The sequence below is a fragment of the Saccopteryx bilineata genome, chromosome 5 (assembly GCF_036850765.1).
Source record: "Saccopteryx bilineata isolate mSacBil1 chromosome 5, mSacBil1_pri_phased_curated, whole genome shotgun sequence".
In the NCBI taxonomy this organism is placed as follows: domain Eukaryota; kingdom Metazoa; phylum Chordata; class Mammalia; order Chiroptera; family Emballonuridae; genus Saccopteryx; species Saccopteryx bilineata.
Window position 1 is genome coordinate 21,346,068 of NC_089494.1, and position 21,844 is coordinate 21,367,911.

The following is a 21,844-nucleotide window of genomic DNA, read 5'->3' on the forward strand; positions in this document are numbered from 1 at the left end:
GAAAAAAGATAATGGGAGATGTAACACTTATGGGTAGTGTAGTTCAAGGAGAGGAGAGAGTAAGACCGGCAGAGAGTTAATCGGCCAAATTGGAGGAGGAAAAAAAGTATCAAGAATGAAGATAAGATAAACAAACGAACAAATATAATAAAATGGGATAGGTTATAAAGTCTGCAGATTATTCTTGATTTTGAGAGGTTATCTTCTTGTTTTTTCTTTTCTCTCCCTCTTCCTGGTCGGTGACTCTGTACCCCAGGTTCTGCCCCTTTGGCACGCTCAGGTAGAGGTTTGCAGTTGATAAGTCTCTATGGCAATGTCATGTATTGTGCTTTAGTCTCGTTGGGAGTCAAGGCTCATTAGCTTTCATAGGCTCCGACAGTGAGAGAGTCCGTGTTCCTGGAGCCTTTCTCCTAGTCTTTCCTTCCTCAATTAGTAGCCTGATAATCCAGCTATGGGGTTGTTGCTGCCTCTGCCTGGATAGTAAGAGGTTCAAAGAGCTGGCAACTCCCCACTCTATTTCCACTCAGCACAGGGCTCTGGGTAAGGCTCAGTCAGTCAGAGCTGCTAGCATAATCAGGCGGGCTTTCTGCCCACTCAAAGACCTCTGGCTCTGCCACTCTGTCCGGTAACACAGGCGGGCACCCACTTCCGGGGTGCTTGGAGGAAACTCTCATTCACTATCTGCGTGCGCAGACCAGGATATCCGGCCAGCAGTCTCACGCTCTGAGTGAAACCCCCAACCGCATGGAAATTTGCAGCGCTGGAATTCGCTCTCGCTCCGTCCCCGTGCACGGCTTTTGCAAGGCTCTGGGGCGGCCCGAGATTCCGCTTTTGCCCACACAAAGGCCCCTGACTCTGCCCCTCTGTGCGATAACACGGGCGCGCCCTGCCGAGGCACTCGGAGGAATCGCTCACTACCTATCTGCGTGCGCACACCAGGATATGAGGCCGGCCGCGTTTCCCTGAGTGAAACCCTCACCAGCACGGAAAATTTCCACCGTTGGAATTAGTTCTCGCTCCCTCCCGTGCGCGGCTTTCCCAGGGCGCTGGGGCTGCCCAGAGACTCTGCTCTCGGCCCACAGAAAGGCCTCTGACCCTGCCTCTCTGTGGGGCAACACGGACACCCACTTCTGGGGCTTAGGAAGAGATCTCTCGCCCACTAACTGCGCACCAACCAGGAGAACGGGTAAAATGGCTGCCCCGCTTGTCTTTCTTTGTGTGGGTTTGGCGCAAGTTTTAGCTTGTATTGCCCGGTTTGCCACAGGAACAGTTTTTCCTCCGCTAGGATCTCCGTGCCACAGCCTGGTTTGGCCTTTTGTGCGCGGCCTGGATGTATTCACCCCCTTTGCCTGCCTCAGTTTCTATATTCACAGTTACCAGAGAAAGCCGCCCTGTTTAGGTTAGTGAGGAAGGCGGAGCATTTCTTACTCCCTATTTCCTTCAGGATTTGGTTATATATTTAGCCAATTTTTCACTCAACCATACCTTCGGGTGTATTGTGAAGCATCTGGAGGCTCCAAGTATAGGTTTTTCTGTTTCTGGTTGAAGATCTTGTTGAGTTTTGGGGGAGATTTATCGGTATCGCTTCCTACTCCACCATTACTCTGACATCATCTCCCAAGATATTCTCTTGATCTTCATCTGTATCTTAGCTTTTATTGCATACAAACCAATTTCAGCATTTTTCTAGGAAAGAATGATGAGAGGATCTTTAGAACAGGCATTGTGTAAGAAATACGTCAGTCTTAAGATTCCTTGGGGTGATTATTTCTTTAGCAACTTCTGAGTCTTCCAAGTGCTTTCTTTGCAAGCAACCATTGGTTATGAATGTCTTGTTATTTGGATATTGTTAGCTGGAAAGCACAATAGTAAGGCTTTTTTGTTGGTGCGCAGCTAACTTATAATTTGCCCCACCTAATAGCATTGTTAGATTATCTTGTATAAGAACATGAGAAAGCAGTTCTCAAATCTCTTGTATAGCAGTCACTTTGGAAAACATGTTTTATTAATTTTAATTTATTGTGTTAACATGGATTCAAGTGTCCCACTCAATATAACTCCCTCATCCCACCCCCTTGTTCCCTATTACCTCCCTTACCCCACTTCCTCTAACTTCTTCCACCCTCCATCTGGGATTTTTGCTGTTCTGTTATATGTATCTCTGTGCTATGTATATATAATTTACTAATCCCTTTACCCTCTCTGATCTTATCCCTTCATCCCCCTTCCCTCTAACAGCTGTCCCTCTGCTCCCTGTGACCCCGCCTCTGCCTCTATTCCCTTCCTCTATTCACTTTGTTCATTAGATTCCACATATAAATGAGATCATATGATATTTGTCTTCCTCTGCCTGGATTACTTCACTTAGCATTATAATCTCCAGGTCCATCCATGCCATTGCAAAAGGTAAGATTTCCTTCTTTTTCACGGCTGCGTAGTATTCCATTGTGTATATGTACCACAGCTTTTTAATACACTCATCCACTGATGGACACTTAGGATGTTTCAAGATCTTGGCTATTGTAAACAATGCTGCAATAAACATGGGGTGTGCATCTTCTTTTGAAACAGTTATTTGGTATTCTTAGGATGTATTCCTAAAAGTGGGATAGCTGATGGAAAACATTTTGACAGTTTCTCAAAATGTTAAAAATAGAATTATTATATGACCCAGATATGATACTAGCATACTCATAAGTATATATTTAAAAGAAATAAAAATATATCTACAGAAAAATTTGTACACAGATACTCAGAGCAGCTTTATTCATAATAGCCAGAAAGGTATATCTCATACAATGATATATTATGCAGCTATTAAAAGGAATGAACTACGAACAGATGCTACAACTTGAACTTTGGAAACATATCCTGAAGGAAAGAAGACAGTTACAAAAGACCACACTGTTTATGACTCATATATATGAAATGTTCAGAATAAGCAAATCAATAGAAACAAAATGTATTTGGTGATTGCCAGAGGCTAGGAGTAAAGAGAGAATGAGGAATAATTGCTAATGAGAACAGTTTCTTTTGAGGGTGATGAAATGTTCTAAAACTGTGATAATGGTTGATCAACTTTGTGACTATATTAAAAATGACTAAATTGTATACTTTAATGGGTGAATTTTATGGTGTGTAAATGATATTTTAATAAAACTATTAAAAATTACTGTATGTCATGGATTATTTGTGGTAGAAGAATGATGGCTAGTAATTTTGTTGTATTCTGCTGTCGTTTGATTACATGTCTGTTCTATGTATGTTTTTGAACATACACATACACATGGCATATTCAGTAATACCACTAAGAGCTTAATTAACATAAGCATAAAATCAACATAAATATATCATAATATGATGTAGTTAATATGATGTGATATGATATGATATGATATACTATAAATCTGGAAAGAAATGTCCAGCAGTATGTTTTCTAGAAAGAACATTGTACCTAGGATTCAATTCTTTTCAAACCTCAAATATTCTTCATCTTCAATCATGAAAAATGTTTGGCAGTACATAACTTTTTCATCTGCATTTTTAACCTTTATAGACTCTGAATTATAAGACTTTAAAAAATATCAGTAAAGTTTGCTATTCTGCAGTGTCATTCATGAGAACCAAATGTATTTGGGGTACCTCATTTTTCTTTATTATTTTCTTTTATTCATAATTTTTATTAGAACTGGATCAAATATAATTTATCATGGCTTTTTCTAATAGAATTTCTAATAGAATTTTCTGCTGAAATTCTGAAGAAGCAAAGTTGACATTTTGCTTCTTATTTTCTCTCAGAATATAAAGATTCCAAACTAAGACTTTTTCTTTTTTTATTTTTTAGCGAACAAGAGTGAGAGACAGGGACAGGCAGGCTGGATGGGAGATAGATGAGAAGCATCAATTCTTCATTGTGGCATCTTAGTTGTTTACTGATTGCTTTCTCATATGTGCCTTCATGGTGGTGGGGAGTTCTAGCCGAGCGAGTGACCCCTTGTTCAAGCCTCTGACCTTGGACTCAAGCCCACAACCTTGGGCTTTAAGCCAGTGACCTCTGGGCTCAAGCCAGTGACCACAGGGTCATTTCTATGATCCCATGCTCAAGCCAGCAACCCCGCACTCAAGCTGGTGAGCCTGCGCTCAAGCCAGTGGTCTTGGGGTTTCAAACTTGGATCCTTAGCATCCCAGTCCAACGCTCTATCCACTGCTCCACTGCCTGGTCAGGCTAAGACTTTTTCTTTCTTTTTTTTTTTTTTCTGAAGCTGGAAACGGGGAGAGACAGTCAGACAGACTCCCACATGAGCCCGACCGGGATCCACCCGGCACGCCCACCAGGGGCAACGCTCTGCCCACCAGGGGGCGATGCTCTGCCCCTCCAGGGCATCGCTCTGCCGTGACCAGAGCCACTCTAGCGCCTGGGGCAGAGGCCAAGGAGCCATCCCCAGCGCCCGGGCCATCTTTGCTCCAATGGAGCCTTGGCTGCGGGAGGGGTAGAGAGAGACAGAGAGGAAGGAGGGGGGGTGGGGGTGGAGAAGCAAATGGGCGCTTCTCCTATGTGCCCTGGCCGGAAATCGAACCTGGGTCCCCCGCACGCCAGGCCGACACTCTACCACTGAGCCAACCGGCCAGGGCCCTAAGACTTTTTCTTAAAACACTCAAGACCTATATATGATTACATAACTAAGAGTTATTATTAAAAGTCACTTTATTTAGTTCTATAAATACTAGTACATTAAGCAGTTCTACAAAGGTTAGAACTGTGATATAATCCAGTGCTTTTAAACCACCAGTATAAGCTAATTTCTATTATTGTTTTGTTTGTTTGTTTATTTATTTATTTTACAGGGACAGAGAGAGAGTCAGAGAGAGGGGTAGATAGGGACAGACAGACAGAAACAGAGAGAGATGAGAAGCATCAATCATCAGTTTTTCGTTGCGACGCCTTAGTTATTCATTGATTGCTTTCTCATATGTGCTTTGACTGCGGGCCTTCAGCAGACTGAGTAACCCCTTGCTGAAGCCAGCAATCTTGGGTCCAAGTTGATGAGCTTTTTGCTCAAATCAGATAAGCCCACGCTCAAGCTGGCGACCTCAGGGTCTCGAACCTGGGTCCTCTGCTTCCTAGTCTGATGCTCTATCCACTGTGCCACTGCCTGGTCAGGCTATTTTTTTTTAATTGAGGGATAAGTGTCATATATTATCATATTAGCTTCAGGTATACATCATAATGATTTAGTAGCTGTATATATCAGAAATGATCACACCAATAATTTCAGTTAACATTTATCATCACACAGTTATAGAAACATCTTTTCTTATGATGAGAACTTTTAGATTTACTTTCATAACAGTTTTCAAATATGCAATATTTAATCTTATTAACTAGAGTTTCCACATTATATTCCACATGGCTTATTTTAGTATTACTTAATTTTTTTATTGTTTTGAGAGAGAGAGAAAGAGAGAGAGAGAGAGAGAGAAAGGGAGTGAGAGAAGAGAGAGATGAGAAGCATCAACTTGTAGTTGTTTCACCTTAATTGTTTATTGATTGCTTCTCCTATATGCCTTGACTGGGGATGCTCAAGGCAGTGATCCTTTTCTCAGGCCAATGACCTTGGTCTCTGCCCATGACCTTGAGCTTCTAGCCAACAACCTTTTGACTCAAGCTAGCGAACTTGGGATCATGTTGATGACCTGCATGCAAGTTAGCAAGCCTGTGCTCAAGCTAGTGATCTTGGGGTTTCAAACTGGGAATCTCAGCATCCCGGTCAATGCACTATCCACTATGCCACCAGCATTATATTATAATATTTGTAATAGTTATTTATTATGTTTTGCTGTATTAGAAGTCACCCTAAACTTAGTGGTTTAAAACAGCAGTAAGTATTTATCATCCTCACTTTTTGTGGTTTAGAAACTCAAAGTGTCTTATCTTGGCAGTTCTGGCTCAGGGTCTCGTTTGAGACTGCAGTTCACATGTTGGTCCAGAATATCGTCATCGGAAACCTTGACTGGGGCTGGCGAACCTGTGGCCAAGTTGGATGACACAAATGACTGACAAGCTGGTGATGATGGTCGGACAGAGGCCTTATTTCCTCCTTACATGTGCTTCCTCACAGCTGCTGGGGTGTCCTCACAACATAGCATCTGGCTTCCCCCAGGATGGGTGTTTGAGGAGAGAGCAAGATGGAAGCCTCAGTGTCTATTTTGACATAGTCCTAGAAGTCATACTATGTGATTATTGTTTGTGGAGGTCAGTTTTATTCAGTGTGAGAAGGTACTCGTCCAGGGCAGAAATGCCAGGAGTTGAGGATCAGTGGGTGCCATCTTAGAGGCTCGGTAGCACCACAGACTTTGTAAAAGTAGAAAGCATATGCATTCTCTCTTAACAGTCACGCTAACTGTCAATCTATTTTTCTATTTAGTTAACAATGACAAGGTTCTTAATAATTGTTTTTGTATATCGAATTAAAGCCTTTCAAAGCACATCATTGTAGTAACATTTTTTTGCTTGCTATAATGAATATGCATTTATATATCAATTGACATTGAATTTCAATGACGAGCACATAAATAAATTTCCATTCCAAATTACTTCTAGAAATTTTACCAATATTTGAAAGGATAATAAATCCAAATGACATGTCTTAGTCATATTACTGACTATGGAATTCTGGTTAGGTATAGTGACGTAACCATTAATCACACACAGGGTCGGGGATGTCTGAAATGGCACTTGCTCAAGTATTGGACCCTTTATCTTCCAGTGGCTGAGACTGCAGGGCCAAAGCCAAGCTCTGGAGCAGTTCTACTGTAAAAGGACGTGGTGGATTCTGATTGAAGCTCCATTTTCTCCTCACTAAGGATCCAGTGCTAACCCTTATGGGACTACGGCAGGCTTAGGGGATCAGTGTGGATCAGTGGGATTCCCTTTGCCTTCTCCTCCCTCTATCTTTACTCCAGGACAGAAGGTTCAGGATCCAGGCACTTTATTCCTGATTGTAAATGCCTTTCAACCTTTGTTTGGCAGGAAGGTCAATCTCGTTCTTTTAATTTCATGCCACATCTTATCACCTGGGTGACAAAGAAATTCCGTTTGTGCTCAGAGTTTCACAAATCTCTTGTGAACATTTCCATCAGCTTTTGCCTCTCTTCCCCGTAACCTCGCGGATTCAAATTCAGTTCAGATGATCTGAAAAGGAGCAGAGGCCAAGCAGTCCCTTGCTTTATCTTTTTATTCTAACTCATCCTCAAAATAAAATTCCTGGCTCCTCTTACAGTTACTAAACAAACAAACAAACAAACAAACAAACCTTTAGGGATCATCCTGGACACTCATTGGCGAGCAGGTTTTGGGAGACTCACTTGACACCCTTATAGTTCAATCCCAGTTCTTTCAGCAAAAGAATCCAGAACACAAATGTTAGGAAGAGGTTGAAAATGGACGCATGCTGTCATAAAATGTGCAAATGAAATGGAGCTTTATTTTTTAAAATAGGTCAGATCTTCCTTACAATATTTTAACCCACCGGATAACATGGAGGGAAAGACGATTCTACAAATCTGGTAAATTATAGTTTAACACAGATTTTTCCAGTTTACGTAACTCTATGATGGCTTAGTGTGTTTGGGATAAAGCCTCAGTTTTTCATAGTTCTTACTCTTTGTGATCCTCTCCAAGATAAATGACAAAATTTATTGAGGGCTGAGAAGTATCAAGGGTCAAGGTGATTGTGAGGTTTGGGAAATGAGAAGCCCTCAGCTCCACATTTATTCTGTGGCCTCATTGGTCTCATCTACAGGGTCTGTTCTCTGGCCTTGTAACCCCTGAAGGAGTTCTTTCTGTTGATTTGGAGCATGATGCTGGTATCCACCACTAATGGCCATTTGCAGAGCCTAGTATTGAAGTTTCCCTATACTGCAGTCTCTTAAGTTATTCGTCTACTGAGTTTACAGTAATTGCTTGAAACTTGCCCAGTTTTTCAATCAGCCATGCTATTTTGTGAGAATTAGATACTATTTAAAAAATTTATTGAAAGCAAAAAATAAAAATTAAAAAATTAAAAAAAATTTATTGAAAGCAAATGCTTTTTTTCTCTTTCAAGTCTTTGTGAGTATGTATAACTGTTTTAGAAACCTTTTTAAAAGTCAAGAGATAAAAAAAAATTTTTTTTTTGAGAGGTTAGTTTCCAAATACAACAAAGTTCTGCTGGATTTAAATTATTTTATTTGATATTCACTTCTTATGATTGCTATACATTTGCTTATCATCAGATTATTGGAACCTTGTGTCAATCAGGGCTTCACCTGGGAAGCAGAACCCACAGATCTGGATTAAGACATTTATTGCAAGAAATTGGCTTATAGAATTGTGGGGGCTGGCTAGGCAAGTCTGAAACCTGTCACCCAGGACATCGGACGGGACAGGCTGTCAGTGTGGGGCTGAAGCTGCTACCCACAGCTGAAACTGCTGTCAGGGAAAGCCTCACTTCCACTCTTCAAAGGTTTCAACCATTGAATCTAGAGTAATCTCTCACTTCAAATTAACTTAGGATAAACTTTCATTACATCCTCAAAATATCTTTAGAACAAAACCTAGCTTAACCTTTAAATGAATAATGGGGATTTAGCCCAGCTACGTGGCACATGGAGAAACCATCACAGGTTCCTAAATATTTGTCCCTAGAGCTTCTCAGTGTTGCTTATAATCTAATCTTCTGTCCTTCATGCCTTTAATCATAGTGGTTTATTTGCATGTTTACCAGATATTTATCGATATTTAAATGAATTGATTACTAACTTAGAAAGAAGAGTCAGTGTATTCTGAATATAAGAAATGCATGGCCTGACCTGTGGTGGCGCAGTGGGTAAAGCATTGACCTGGAATGCTGAGGTCGCTGGTTCTAAACCAGGGGTCCCCAAACTTTTTACACAGGGGGCCAGTTCACTGTCCCTCAGACCACTGGAGGGCCGGACTATAAAAAAACTATGAACAAATCCCTATGCACACTGCACATATTTTATTTTAAAGTAAAAAACCAAAACGGGAACAAATACAATATTTAAAATAAAAAACAAGTAAATTTAAATCAACAAACTGACCAGTATTTCAATGGGAACTATGCTCCTCTCATTGACCACCAATGAAAGAGGTGCCCCTTCCGGAAGTGCGGTGGGGGCCGGATAAATGGCCTCAGGGGGCCATATGCGGCCCGTGGGCCGTAGTTTGGGGACCCCTGTACCCTGGGCTTGCCCAGTCAGGGTACATATAGGAGTTGGTGTTTCCTGCCCCCCCCCTGCTCTTTCTCTCCCCCTTCTAAAATGAATAAATAAAATCTTTAAAAAAATGCATGTTCGTGCAAATTATGCCTAGTAATAACTTCTTTAAACCTTTGTTTGTTAGTTCAGACTTTATATTTAACCAGAACCTTCCAAAGAGCAACCTTTTCTGAATTTAAGGTGTAACTGAAAAATGTCTATTTGTATTTAGTTTGTAAAATGTTACAAACAAGTCATTTATAGCTTATTTCCTTCTTCTGTGTTGAAACTATATATTTTTGATACATTTGTGTGCATTTGTTCAGTACTACTGCGAACATATAGGTTCTGGTTTAAGTCCACCTTCTTTTCTCACTGATCCTCTATTATAAAAACTGTATTTGCTTTTCTTTACTATAGCATATTAATGATGTAAAATGAAAGCCTTAAAATATATAAAAAATAAGAAAAATTTATTTATGAAATATCGTAACTAAAGAGAAGTATTACTTTTATAACTTGTAGAAGAATTTAACAATGCTTTTGAGTTTGAGTTACAATAGCAGACATGTAACAATGTTGTGATTTCATATTAGAACAAGAGGCCCTAGACAAGTTTATCAATTCACTGAAAGGTTGAACTTTTGTACCACAGATGATTACTTAACACTTAATTGTTCATAACCCAGTCATCCAGATGAAACAGAATAGGCTTGCCTTAATTTTCAAAGAGTGTTATAAACACAAAAGCCCCAAAATGTTAAATTTTCAAAAAGGAAACTCCCAGGCCACTGAGAATATGTCACAGATTCCAGAGAGGTTTATACTTATCAAACTGTCTTGGGTATAGAAAAAATATACATAGAAAGTGGCAATATTTCATATGTCCTGATATATAATTGAATATAACTTTGAGTTTGAAATGATTGCTGTGGAGTTAATTTCATTATCTTCCTTGATTGTCACTGTTCTGGAGGTTCCAAGTGATCAAGCATTATTATTATCTTTTTTTTTTATATATATTTTTCTGAAGCTGGAAACGGGGAGGCAGTCAGACAGACTCCCACATGCGCCCGACCGGGATCTACCCGGCACGCCCACCAGCGGGTGATGCTCTGCCCCTCCGGGGCGTTGCTCTGCCATGACCAGAGCCACTCTAGCGCCTGGGGCAGAGGCCAAGGAGCCATCCCCAGCGCCCCGGGCCATCTTTGCTCCAATGGAGCCTTGGCTGCGGGAGGGGAAGAGAGAGACAGAGAGGAAGGAGAGGGGGAGGGGTGGAGAAGCAGATGGGCACTTCTCCTGTGTGCCCTGGCCGGGAATCGAACCCGGGACTTCCGCACACCAGGCCGACGCTCTACCACTGAGCCAACCGGCCAGGGCCTCAAGCATTATTTTAGCCAGTTATAATAGCAATTAACCAAAAGGAGGGAGTCAAATTTTTACTCCTTTAAAAGCTGCTGCCAGAGTTTCTTATGGAGAGTGAATAGCTCTTATTCTAGTTACAGAGAAGGTTGGGCGTAGATGCATCCATCTGGAATCTGGAGCTCAGGAAGCTTAGAAGCTTTAGAGAATGACGCAAAACTACTCAGCGAGAGAAAAGGAGAGGGATTTAATTGTCCCAGAATGGGAGAAGAAAGGAGCAAAGAGAAGGCAGTGGGAGGGGGCTAGAGAAGAGGTTGAGTTGGTGAGGTTGAGAGATCACACACTTACATTTTGGACCCACTAATCTGTAACGAGTAGTACACTCAACAAATATTTGGTGTACCTTTTCATGTTTGTCTTCCTGTACACATTGCCATAGATTGACCTTAGTTGTGTAGGGTGTTAACTCAGGTCATATCACATAGACTTAAGAACTGGGGGGACAAAAAGACCTTAGCTAACTCCCAGGTTGTTTACATTTATTTGATCCTTTCATTTAATCCCCCAATAAATCTGTCAACTAAGCATAACCACTTTTTAAAACTTTTATTTAAAAAATTAAATCGAACAAGGTGACATTGATCAATAAGAGTACACACATAGGTTTTCAGGTAAATGTTTCTATAGCATTTAAACTGTTGATTATGTTGTATGCCCATCACCCAAAGTCAAATCACTTTTCATCACCATATATTTGTCCCTCTTTATTCCCTTCTCCCCATTTCCTCCCCCACACCTCCTTCTTCCTGGTAACCACTTCACTTTTATCTATGTTTATGAGTCTCAGTTTTATATCCCACCTATGTGTGAAATTATACTGTTCTTAAATTTTTCTGATTTACTTATTTCACTCAGTGTAATGTTTTCAAGGTCTATCCATGTTGTTGTAAATGGCAATATGTCATCATTTCTTACAGCGGAGTAGAGTTCCACTGTATATATGTACCACATCTTCTTTATCCAGTCCTCTATCGAAGGACACTTCAATTGTTTCCATGTCTTGGCTACTGTGAATGATGCTGTGATGAACACGAGAGTGCATGTGTCTCTAGATACCAATATTTTTGAGTTTTTGAGGTAGATTCCCAGTAGAGGGAATCCTGGGTCATGTGGTAGTGCTATACTTAATTTTCTGAGGAACCACCATACTTTCCTGCATAACCACTTTTTAGGCAGAGCGTCTGAGCCTCAGAAGTTGACTCAGCTGAGAAACAGCTGAGTGGCCTGTGTAGCCATCTCCTCCTTAGACTTCCTTCACTCTTTTCGTCAAACGCTACACTTCTTTGTAGTCTTTGTAGTCGAAAGAAGTCTTCTTTACATAAGCTCTTGTGGTGTTCTGTCCCCATACAGTCAGTTAGTGTTTTCTCTTTCAACATGACTTGACATTTCTCACATGAACCCTAATTTAAGGAATGAATTTGCTATATCAAAGTGGCACCTTGCCAATGACTTCCTGATGTTGCAGAAGCACCACCTCAACACAATTCCACTCTATAGGCTCCCTGTGCTACACAAAATGTTTGTGGTTTGCTCTAAGCAATAAACTTTCCTTATTGAAGGAAGGCTGAAGATTTGAGGGTCTAGCCATAGGTGAGGGTGGGATTATGTTTCCCCTAAGAACCTTAGTGGTAGGAAAATGTGTGTGTGTGTGTGTGTGTGTGTGTGTGTGTGTGTGTGTGTATATATATATATATATATATATATATATATATATATATATATATATATTTAATGACCAGCTTTCAAAACAATTCCATGATCCCAGAGAAAGCCAGAGTAGTAGCATATCGGGCAAGATCAGCTTTATTGCAGCCATTCAAATTGTTATTTTAGATAGGGATACATTCGTTTTGTGTTACATGTGAGTGTTTCCACTTATGGAGAAAGTTAATGAGAGAAATTAATAAAAAATTAATAAATATGCAGTTTTAAAATTTAAAATGGTTTTAAATTTGTATGTTTAGGAAAACACTGTGGATTATATATATCTATATGTTACAAACAATTTTGGTTCAAAAGATCTGTTTAGTTCTCTGCAGCAAGACTTTACTGATATGGCCATATGCTCCCTTTGTCACGTGCCATCATTACAGCACCCATTAAAATGCATACCTGGAGGGCCAGATGTTTCACTTTTATTATGCACCATTTTCTTCACACTTACAGTCCACGTATGTTTATATAATGGCTAAAATTTTGTAAATGTTTCTCTATATCTTTATGCATATGCTTTGTATCTCTAGTTGCATGCTAGTAAGGAAGCCTATGTGGGCATATGTTTATGTTTATATAAACACATACAATAATGGATACTTTTGTGTGTGAACTTGTGAATTATATAAGCCTATATGAAAAATATCTTGTTCAAAAGTCCAACTACCAGATACCAATATACATGACAATTACAATAGTTACCCCTTTCCACTTCTACTTGATATCTTCACTTTCCCTTTGTTTCAAAATGATGCTCATGGAGTAGGGGTAGGGAGCCTCATAAAAGGGAAGTATTACTAAAATGTGGTCCTATGGAGGACCATAAAAATAAAGATCTTAATTTCCTGTAGACCAGTGTATCAATGCTTTCATCATCAGAATTTTCAACTAAAATATTTTATTACTGATTTTAATTTCAATCATTGACCAGTGCCTTTTCTCTAACCCTATGCTTTCAAAGTAATTTGACAATAATAAACATAGAAAGCATATAGGAAAATGGGGTGTTGTTCAACATTGAGGAGACAGATACCAAACATTTGGAATTTCAAAATGCAAGGAGTGTTTTTTCCAGCTTATTCAAGAAATATCAATTTTTCTAACATAGTTTCTGTTGCATTCAAGTGAATGCATGCTGCCACATAAAATATAGGAAACTTTAATAGTGATAGGCTTTCTAAAATTTCTTCGGGTATAGGCTGGTCACCAAAGACTAAAACACATGCAGAAATTGGCTATTGTGTTTTATCAATAAAGAAAAAAAGGATAATAGATAAAAACATAGATTTGTCTTTTAAGCGGCTTTAGGTTTTATGGCAGAAAAGATACAAGTTGAGGAAAAAACAATAGTAATATTTTCATTTTTATTGTTTCCTCTAAAATGGAGAATAAAAACTTCAACATTTCTTTTCAGTTTTAAAAGATTGGCCAGAAAAAAAATCAATTATTTCTTATTTCTCATTTCCAGAAGATTATAGCAACATATGTAGTAAAATTAATTAATTCAACATAGTTTACCAGTTTAACCAAGTAAATTATTATTCAGCCAGGGTGAGTAATTCTTTGCAAGATTCTAAATCACCCTGAAATTCCCAGACTCACACATCTCAACGGTAAGATAATCAGATAGTTGATCAAACTGGCTTGCCTGACAAGCCATGTAATTTGTGTTGAAGCATTCTGTTCATTCTGTCTGTGCCATTGGATCATCTTGAAGAGAAAAGTTGCCTTATAATTTAGCTTGGAGTGAGTCTTGTTGAAACTCCCTTAAAATACGTCTTACTTGGTTTTGCGGCTCTTCATCAGTTGTTTCTTGACATAGTTCTTCTATCCCCATTATGATTGGAGTGTCACAGTGCTGATAAAGTACCTGAAAATCCTGAATCTAATACCTCCCTCACACCTACCTGCTTCATAGCATTGGCTATCACCACCTTACATCAGAGGTGGATCTTAGGTAATGAGGTATTAGCAATTGCTGCCTCATTATCTTAAACCTCTGGTAGAGACCCACCCTTCTCATAAAAAAGGATGCTGTTATTTTTGCCATGAGTTAGCTTCAGTTTCTTAACTTATTGCACATTTCTTCCTGGGTTAAATGCATCCACTTGTCATGTTGTGCTTTGTTTTATGAGGTCGCAGTGAAGAACAGGCTTTGCAGACATAGAGAGTAGGGCTCACATGTCTGTTCTGACATTCGTTAGCTGTGTGACCTCGGGAAGCTACTTGACCTAAGCTCCCTTATTTATAGAACATAGATAGTAATATCGATCTCACAGGTTTATCAGAGAATTTAGGTCCTGTATGTGATGAGTATCCCATAGGATCTTAATGAAACATCAATTAAGCATGGGGAAAAAAGTAAGTTGTTTCTGATGCTATGGATCAAAACCAGTTTGGAGGTGAAAGAGCAAATTTATGGATCTGGTTATTATTAAATATCCTAAACTATTTTATTTCACCATTAATTCAACTCCACATTTTTTTTTCATTCAAAATTAGATTTCACATTTAAACCTGTATCTCTCATTATACTAATATTTTTATCTTCTCACAGCACCATTTATATCATGATCTAGCTCTTTAGATAAGTTGCCAGAACTTTCCATCTAAATATTTAATATAGCATCCTCTCTTTTTTATCATCAAGGTCTTTAATTATTTCAACTTTATTTGTTACTACTTCAAACCAGCACTTAGATCCAGTTGGGCAAGGTTCTCACCATTCTCCAGGGATTTAGAATTAATCCCCAACTCTTACTGTTTCATATTTCATGGTCCTTGTCTTCAAGGAGCTCAGAGTACAGACAGTGAGACAGACAGACAATAACAGTAGTTAATAAGAAGTTGAGTATCCTTATGAGCAGAGATCCATGGTAAACCAGATGAAGGAGTGATTAATTCAGCCGGGGGTGGAGGTGTGATGGGTGGAAGGGCTGGGAAAGACTTTGTAGAGGAAGTCACACTGGAGTCATTAGTTCAAGAATGAGCACGATTTCGTTTGGGGCAGAGGGAGCAGCGTGACCAAAGCTTGGAAGTAGATATCCCTATCCAAGGCTTTGCAGCAGGTGGCAGGGGGATGGCTGAGAGTGGAGGGACATACCCAATGAAGCTGGCAAGGACCTAAGAAGAGCAGCCTTTTTTTCCAGAATTCCTGGTGCAATTATTCTTTGTACATTTATTTTGGTAATAATTGTTCATTTTTAATAAATATCCACAGTCATTTATAGGCTCTGAATGAATCAGAAAACCCCTGAAATTATTTATTTTCCTTTTCAGCTCTTCCCACGCCAAAGAGTTCATATGACTGGAGACAGCACAGCACAAGAATAAAAAGAACAAGTTTAGGGTTTGAGTTCCCATTCTGCTGTTCTCATCGTCCTCACTTCTAACTGGGTGAACTCAGGCAAGTTGCATCACCTTTCTGAATATCACATTTTTTCTTTGAAAATGGGAACGATACTAATTTCTACACAATATGCCTTCTATGATGATTCAATAAATGCTTAACAAATGTTTGCTACTCAATTATCCAATACACATTAATTAGCCACCTACTACAGGACAATACCTGTGCTAGATTTCTACTATACAGTGATGAGACAGAAGAGGGGTGTTGTAGGTCAGTATTTATTATTATTACTATTATTGTCAATATAGATTTTTAGTAAATACTATTAAAACAAATCAATGCGTCTCAGCTACATCAATATCCTGTTCATGGTTAAGACTAGCTCTTGCTTGCCCTGGTCCTAGAATATGCTACATGACAGTTGACTGACAGGAGCTGCTGCATCTCATGTTCATGGAGCCCATCAATTACACAGTTGTGCAGCCTTGGCAGAGTCATCATTCTAATTAGATTCAGTAGGTGAAGTGACCCTGGAGGTCACCCTAGATAAGACCAATTTCAGGAGCATGATCATGCATGCTCAAAGCAAATTCTGGTCATAGCTCAGTCACCTTTGCAATGGTTAAACTGTTCTCCGAAACTTGTGGTTACTGGAGTTTAGGAATGCAGAAGGCTGGAATCCTAAGATTAGTTAATTTTTGTTCAAGCTATTCCATGATAAAGCTATATTTTTTTTGTTTTTAATGTTGCACAGGTAAGTGCATAAAAGCAAACAATGCCTAAGTTCTGGTAGATGTAATGATCCCTTGCTTAACAAAGAAATGAACCTTTGATCACCAAGAAGGAGAGTCACCAGCAGCAGTGAAAGGAGTGTTGGCAGATACTGTGGACTATGACTTGGAAGTCATCCTACAGTCAGCCTGGGTCTGATGGCCTCTGGCAGAAGAACTGGAATGACTGAGTAGTGTGGCAGATCACCATAGACCTACCAAATCGAGTAGTTTAACTTCTTGGCACACCTGGAGAATAAAATCTGTAAATAGAGTCCTGATAAATGTATTCTTTCATGGATTATATTCTTCTAATTTTGCTTTTCTTTATTTTCTGCTCAGTGTAGCTTTTTGTTTAAAATATTTTTCAGCAGCTGTCTGTCTTGGGAACAGTTTATTTCTGGTTGCAAAATTGTTCTCTAATTCCTCAATGGGAAGTTCTAAGATACCTATCAATAGCACCCCAATCTATAATCAGGAGTGGACACAAAGTTACATCTTATTTTATAAAAACAAAACAAAACTTTTTTACTGTCTTTAATGTTCTTCCACATTCTCTCTCTGTGGTTGTTCTAATAATTAGCTCAAGATCTCTTCTGATCAATGGTTATAATTCCTGATTTATGTAAGCTACAACTTCCAAGATTATTGTTAGCAGCATCTTTTCTATAATGAAATCTTAAGAGGTGTTTTTAAAATCAAGTTTTAAAAGAAATATGAGAACCTTAAAAAAGATACTCGATACAGATATTGTCAATATCGGTGCTGAGATATAGGAAAGTACAAGAACCATATGATTTCAGTCACATAAGGGGTATAAGCAGAAAGCAAACGAACAAACAAAACAAACTCACAGACACAAACGACTGGTGGTTACCAGAAGGGAAAGAGGCTGTTAGGACAATGAGGAGGGTAAATGGAGTCAAATATATGGTGATGGAAGAAGACTAGACTTTGAGTAGAGAGCACACAGCATACAGATGATGTATTATAGAATTAAATACCTAAAACCTATATAATATTTTTAACCAGTTATATAAAATTAAATAAAATAATTTTATTTAAAGATATAATTATTCAGAATAGGACAAAATTTGGACATCTGGATTGTCTGTGTGCCCCAACTTCAACTATTTTGAATTACATTTTGTGAAAGGTTACCCCATTCCTTAAGGGAAGTGTGAATGACGTCTGGTGCTATGGTATTGTGTGTCTTCAAGTATAAAGGAATATCATATGTACACTAACCACCTAATGCATAGTTTTAAAATTTGTTTGAAAAAATAAATCTGAGAAGTCATGAGATGTAATAAAATACATTATCTTCATCAGAAAATTTGAATTTATCTGGGCAAGGGTACAGCCTGAGAGAAAAAAATCTTTCACCAAACTTAAACCAACAATAACAAAACAACTTCATGATTACACTAGAGAGGAGATGAGCAGCTCCGAGGGGAAACCATTTGGGACTTTTTGAGTTGGGCTGTCACCTGCATCAGTCATATGGTGAGTTAGTACGTTTTAACCTGAAGTAACCTCACTGAATAAAGTGACTCTGTGCTGGTAATGTCACATCTCAGATATCACCATGTTTTTACACCTGAATGGTATCTATCTGTGAACTGAACCACTAGTGCATTGAAGACTGTGACAGATGGCAGACAAAGAAGATAGGGAAGCAGGAGTTCAAGTCTTCAGCGAAGCTTGAGAAAAGCAGATGAATCTGACACTGCATTTCAGGAGTGGAGAAGAGAGTATCATCTCTGCTGGCTGTCTGAAAAACACCTTGTCTTTAACCTTGTCCGGAAAACAATTAAAGAACCAAATTCTTGATATTCAAGATCGACTGCCTCACAAAGATCGGATGCATCACAGTAGGGACAGAGGCGAAGTTGAGGCAGTGGGCATGTGCTAGCATTGGATCCACTGAGCCCCGGCTGGCTGTCATCAACATCGCACAGTTGGCATGGGGACCAGGAAGCTGAACATGGGGGGCCAGGATGGGGAACCTTTCTCCAGGTGTGAAGGGAGAGCTCAGACATTGTTTTAACTGATTTCACAAATAGGGGAATGGAAAAGTGTGAGTGTCGGCAGAGAGCTTCATCAGCCCGGCTCCCATAGTCTATGCAATGAAATCCAGGGTGACGACTGAGCACTGATCATATGTGAAGTACTATGATATAAAATAGCCCGAGTTCTCGAAGAATTTGCAATTTAGTGGTAAAAATAAAACATGAAAAGTAACAACAAGGCAAACATGTAAGTCCCTTGAGATAGATTATAAACAAAGAATTATGCTAGATTCAAAGGCAGGAGAGAAGATACCTTATACAGTATATCTAAAAAGACTTCATGGAAGATGTGAACTTGGGAGTAATTTTGAGAGGTAGGAGCTTAGGGAGGAAGGAGTGCATCCCAGGTAGAAAAGATAGTATAAACAAGTCAGAGACCAGAAAGCACAGGTTATGTTTGCATATTGTACTAGTGTGCAGTTTGGCAAGTGATCAGGCATTTTTAATAGACTATTGGAAGGTGAGATTGGCAAATTGGCTAGAGCCAGATTGTGGAGGCAATGAGTATCACACGAAATGGGTTGTCATTAAAGGTGTGTAAACAAGGTTCCTTTTAGGAGCCTTTATGCCAGGCTTCTCCATTATATATACCTTTAAATCACAATTAAAATTACTTGGTCAGCCTATGTTTTTTTTAACTATAAAAGCCTGAACAAGAGAGCTCTCTTACAACGTATGCATGAATCCATGCCTCCCAAAATGAGAAACCCATTGTATATTCTTTATGTCACCTATTGCATTTTGCCTAACCCAGTAAGCTGTCAGAGAAGGTGGGACCTAGCCAACTCCCCCTCAAATGAAAATATTGAACTCCACTCTAGAATGAACATGAAACTTTCTCTCTATATCTCATGATGGGCTGAGTTTCATAGTCTTTCAGCTGAGCTCTGGTCTTATTGACTCAAACATCTTAACCTCACTGCTCCTGTGCTATTAGAAGAGTCACTGGCCTAGAGCCTGCGAAATGCTCCTTAGGCCCTGCCTCCGCCAGGGCAGGCACGATGTCATCAGGAAGGCGAGAGAATGTAAGACAAGTCCTACTGGCTTGGCCAGAGTCCCACCTAATTCCTTATGACGTGTTCAGTGCAGGTGACACCTTCTCGGAGGTGTGGAGAGGCAGTTAATTTCATGGAGAGTAGGAGGTGGAGGATCAACTTTTTTTTTTTTTTTTCCACATGGAGCATTGTCTGAATGACATTCATTCTCTCTTGAGTCTGGACTTCATGCAACAAGCAGCAACTGGAAGTTATTTTAAAATAAGCAAAAGCCACTGAAAGATACTGGTCTGGGTCCCAATTTGGGAGGAAGAGTTGGTTGAGAGTGCTCCTTTGGTCAAGAATTAAGCCAATCCTCGCGCAGGAAAAGAAGATCTGTGGCAGAGAAAACCCGCGGGTTTCTCACCCCAGTCGTCTCGAAAACTATGCCGTGAAAAGGCTTCTGACCCACTGACACACAGCAAGTTGGACCAATTCTTTCTTTGAGGGGCGGAGGAACAAAGAAAAATTCTTTCTTTCGGGGTATTGGAAGGATGGCTTCCCAGTTTCACCAGCTTCGGGTCCTAGTCTGGAAAAATTGGCTAGGTGTCAAAAGGCAGCCGGTGAGTAAAAATACGGGAGCGGGGCTCTGAGGCGACGCTCTGGGCAATCCTAAAATGTGATGATGTTAATGAGGTAAAAAGAGAAGAGTTTTAATTTAATTCTTTTAGTGGGAAATAAGCTATTTAGAAACCATCCCTACTTCTGTCTTCTAGCTAAAGGCATAAGTCTAAACTTGTCCCTAAAGCAGGCTTTTGATTTCAGTAAATTAAAAGAGTAAAGCAGAATATGCCCTGGGCAAAGAAAGGGATGCGTCTTGTTACTGGTTGAGTCGAAACTAGTGTTGAATTCTAAGTTTTTGGCCAAGACGCTCTAAGAACTTTTCTTAATGAATTTAGTTAAAAGTGCAATGAAAAAATGTATCGGATGACAGGTACAATAAACGAGAGAGATGTACTTGGAAACCAACAGCAACAGAAAGCTTGGTTGAAAAGCAAGACATAGAAAGGAAATAGTTTGAAGGTTTGTTGGTATAAAAAAGCTTCTAAGTACTTTTAGTTGTCTAAAAATTATTGACTAGAAATGCCAAGCAAGAACCAATATATGTGCCGAATTTTCAGGAGATTAAGAATTACTGGAATTCATTGCTACAGTTTGTCTACTCTGCTCATTGCAACATCTTTTTTTGTGTGTGCTCTTATATTCAGGTTTGTTTTTTAAATTACAAAGCCAGCTATTAGATCCTCGCCAGATAGGGTCCTGGTAGATTAAAGAAATTGGCTCCTGTGAGTTGCCACACATTTGGAAGATGTTTGAAAACCAGAGCAATCCAAAAAGGCACTCAGTATACTTCATATTAGAGTGGCAATTCCCAGCCTTAAATGAATACTATAAATATGCAAATAATATGCGTCATAGAAACCAGCATTTTATCTATGCACTTTATCTCATTCTAGGTTTGCTTCTAGTTCCTAACTCTTTACTTAAGTGTTCTGATGTATATAGTAAGAGGGAGAAGTAAATATTCACTCACCTTTGTGAATTTGGTGGGTAGGATTTTAAATCATAAGGCATCATTATGTAATTGCATGTGGAGTTGGACGTAAAATTTTAATTATTACTTTTTTTTTACTGTTTTTTTTTAAACTGAAAACAACACGAATGTAAAACTTTCCATAATCATTCCATGATAAATTTTATGTGGACTTCGGCCTTGGCTGGTTGATTCAGTGGTAGAACGTCAGCCCGGTGTGTAGATGTCCCCAGTTAGGTTCCTGGTTAGGGCACACAGAAGAGTAACCATCTGCTTCTCCACCCCTCCCTCTCCCTTCCCTCTCTTTCTCTATCTCTTCCCTCCCCATAGCCATGGCTGAATTGGTTCGAGCACATCGCCCAGGTGCTGAGTGAGGATGGCTCTGTGGATGTTCCACCTCAGGAGCTAAAAGTAGCACAGTTGTGAGCATAGCCCCAGATGGGCAGAGCATTGGCCCCAGACAGGCGTTGCCAGGGTAGATCCTGGTCAGAGCGCATGCAGGAGTCTGTTTTCCTATCTCCCCTCCTCTTATTTGGAAAAGAATAAAAAAAAAATTTGTATGGAATTCAACAGGTTAAGAGTCTGGGTAGGTGATTGTGGTCAAACAACAAGAGTTGGACCCTTGGTGTTGCTTCTTACCAGCTACAAGACTTGAAGAGCATATCATAGCTTCTCTGAGCACTGGCTTT

General features: G+C 39.6%; 2 protein-coding genes and 1 non-coding gene across 3 annotated transcripts in view; 2 read left to right on the plus strand and 1 right to left on the minus strand.

The window, feature by feature from the left end:
- The window catches only part of FN1 (fibronectin 1), a 351,744-nt gene that overhangs the window by 220,010 nt on the left and 109,890 nt on the right, over positions 1–21,844 (plus strand). The window lies entirely within an intron of this gene.
- TRNAT-GGU (transfer RNA threonine (anticodon GGU)) lies at positions 10,563–10,638 on the minus strand. The gene has a single exon. It is a non-coding gene; the product is annotated as a tRNA-Thr (tRNA).
- Positions 19,789–21,844, plus strand: part of ABCA12 (ATP binding cassette subfamily A member 12) — a 181,127-nt gene continuing 179,071 nt past the window's right edge. Inside the window, exon 1 of the mRNA XM_066279669.1 lies at positions 19,789–20,184. Within this exon, the coding sequence (XP_066135766.1) occupies positions 20,116–20,184 (69 nt within the window). The 5' untranslated portion in view covers positions 19,789–20,115. The remainder of the gene's footprint in view (positions 20,185–21,844) is intronic.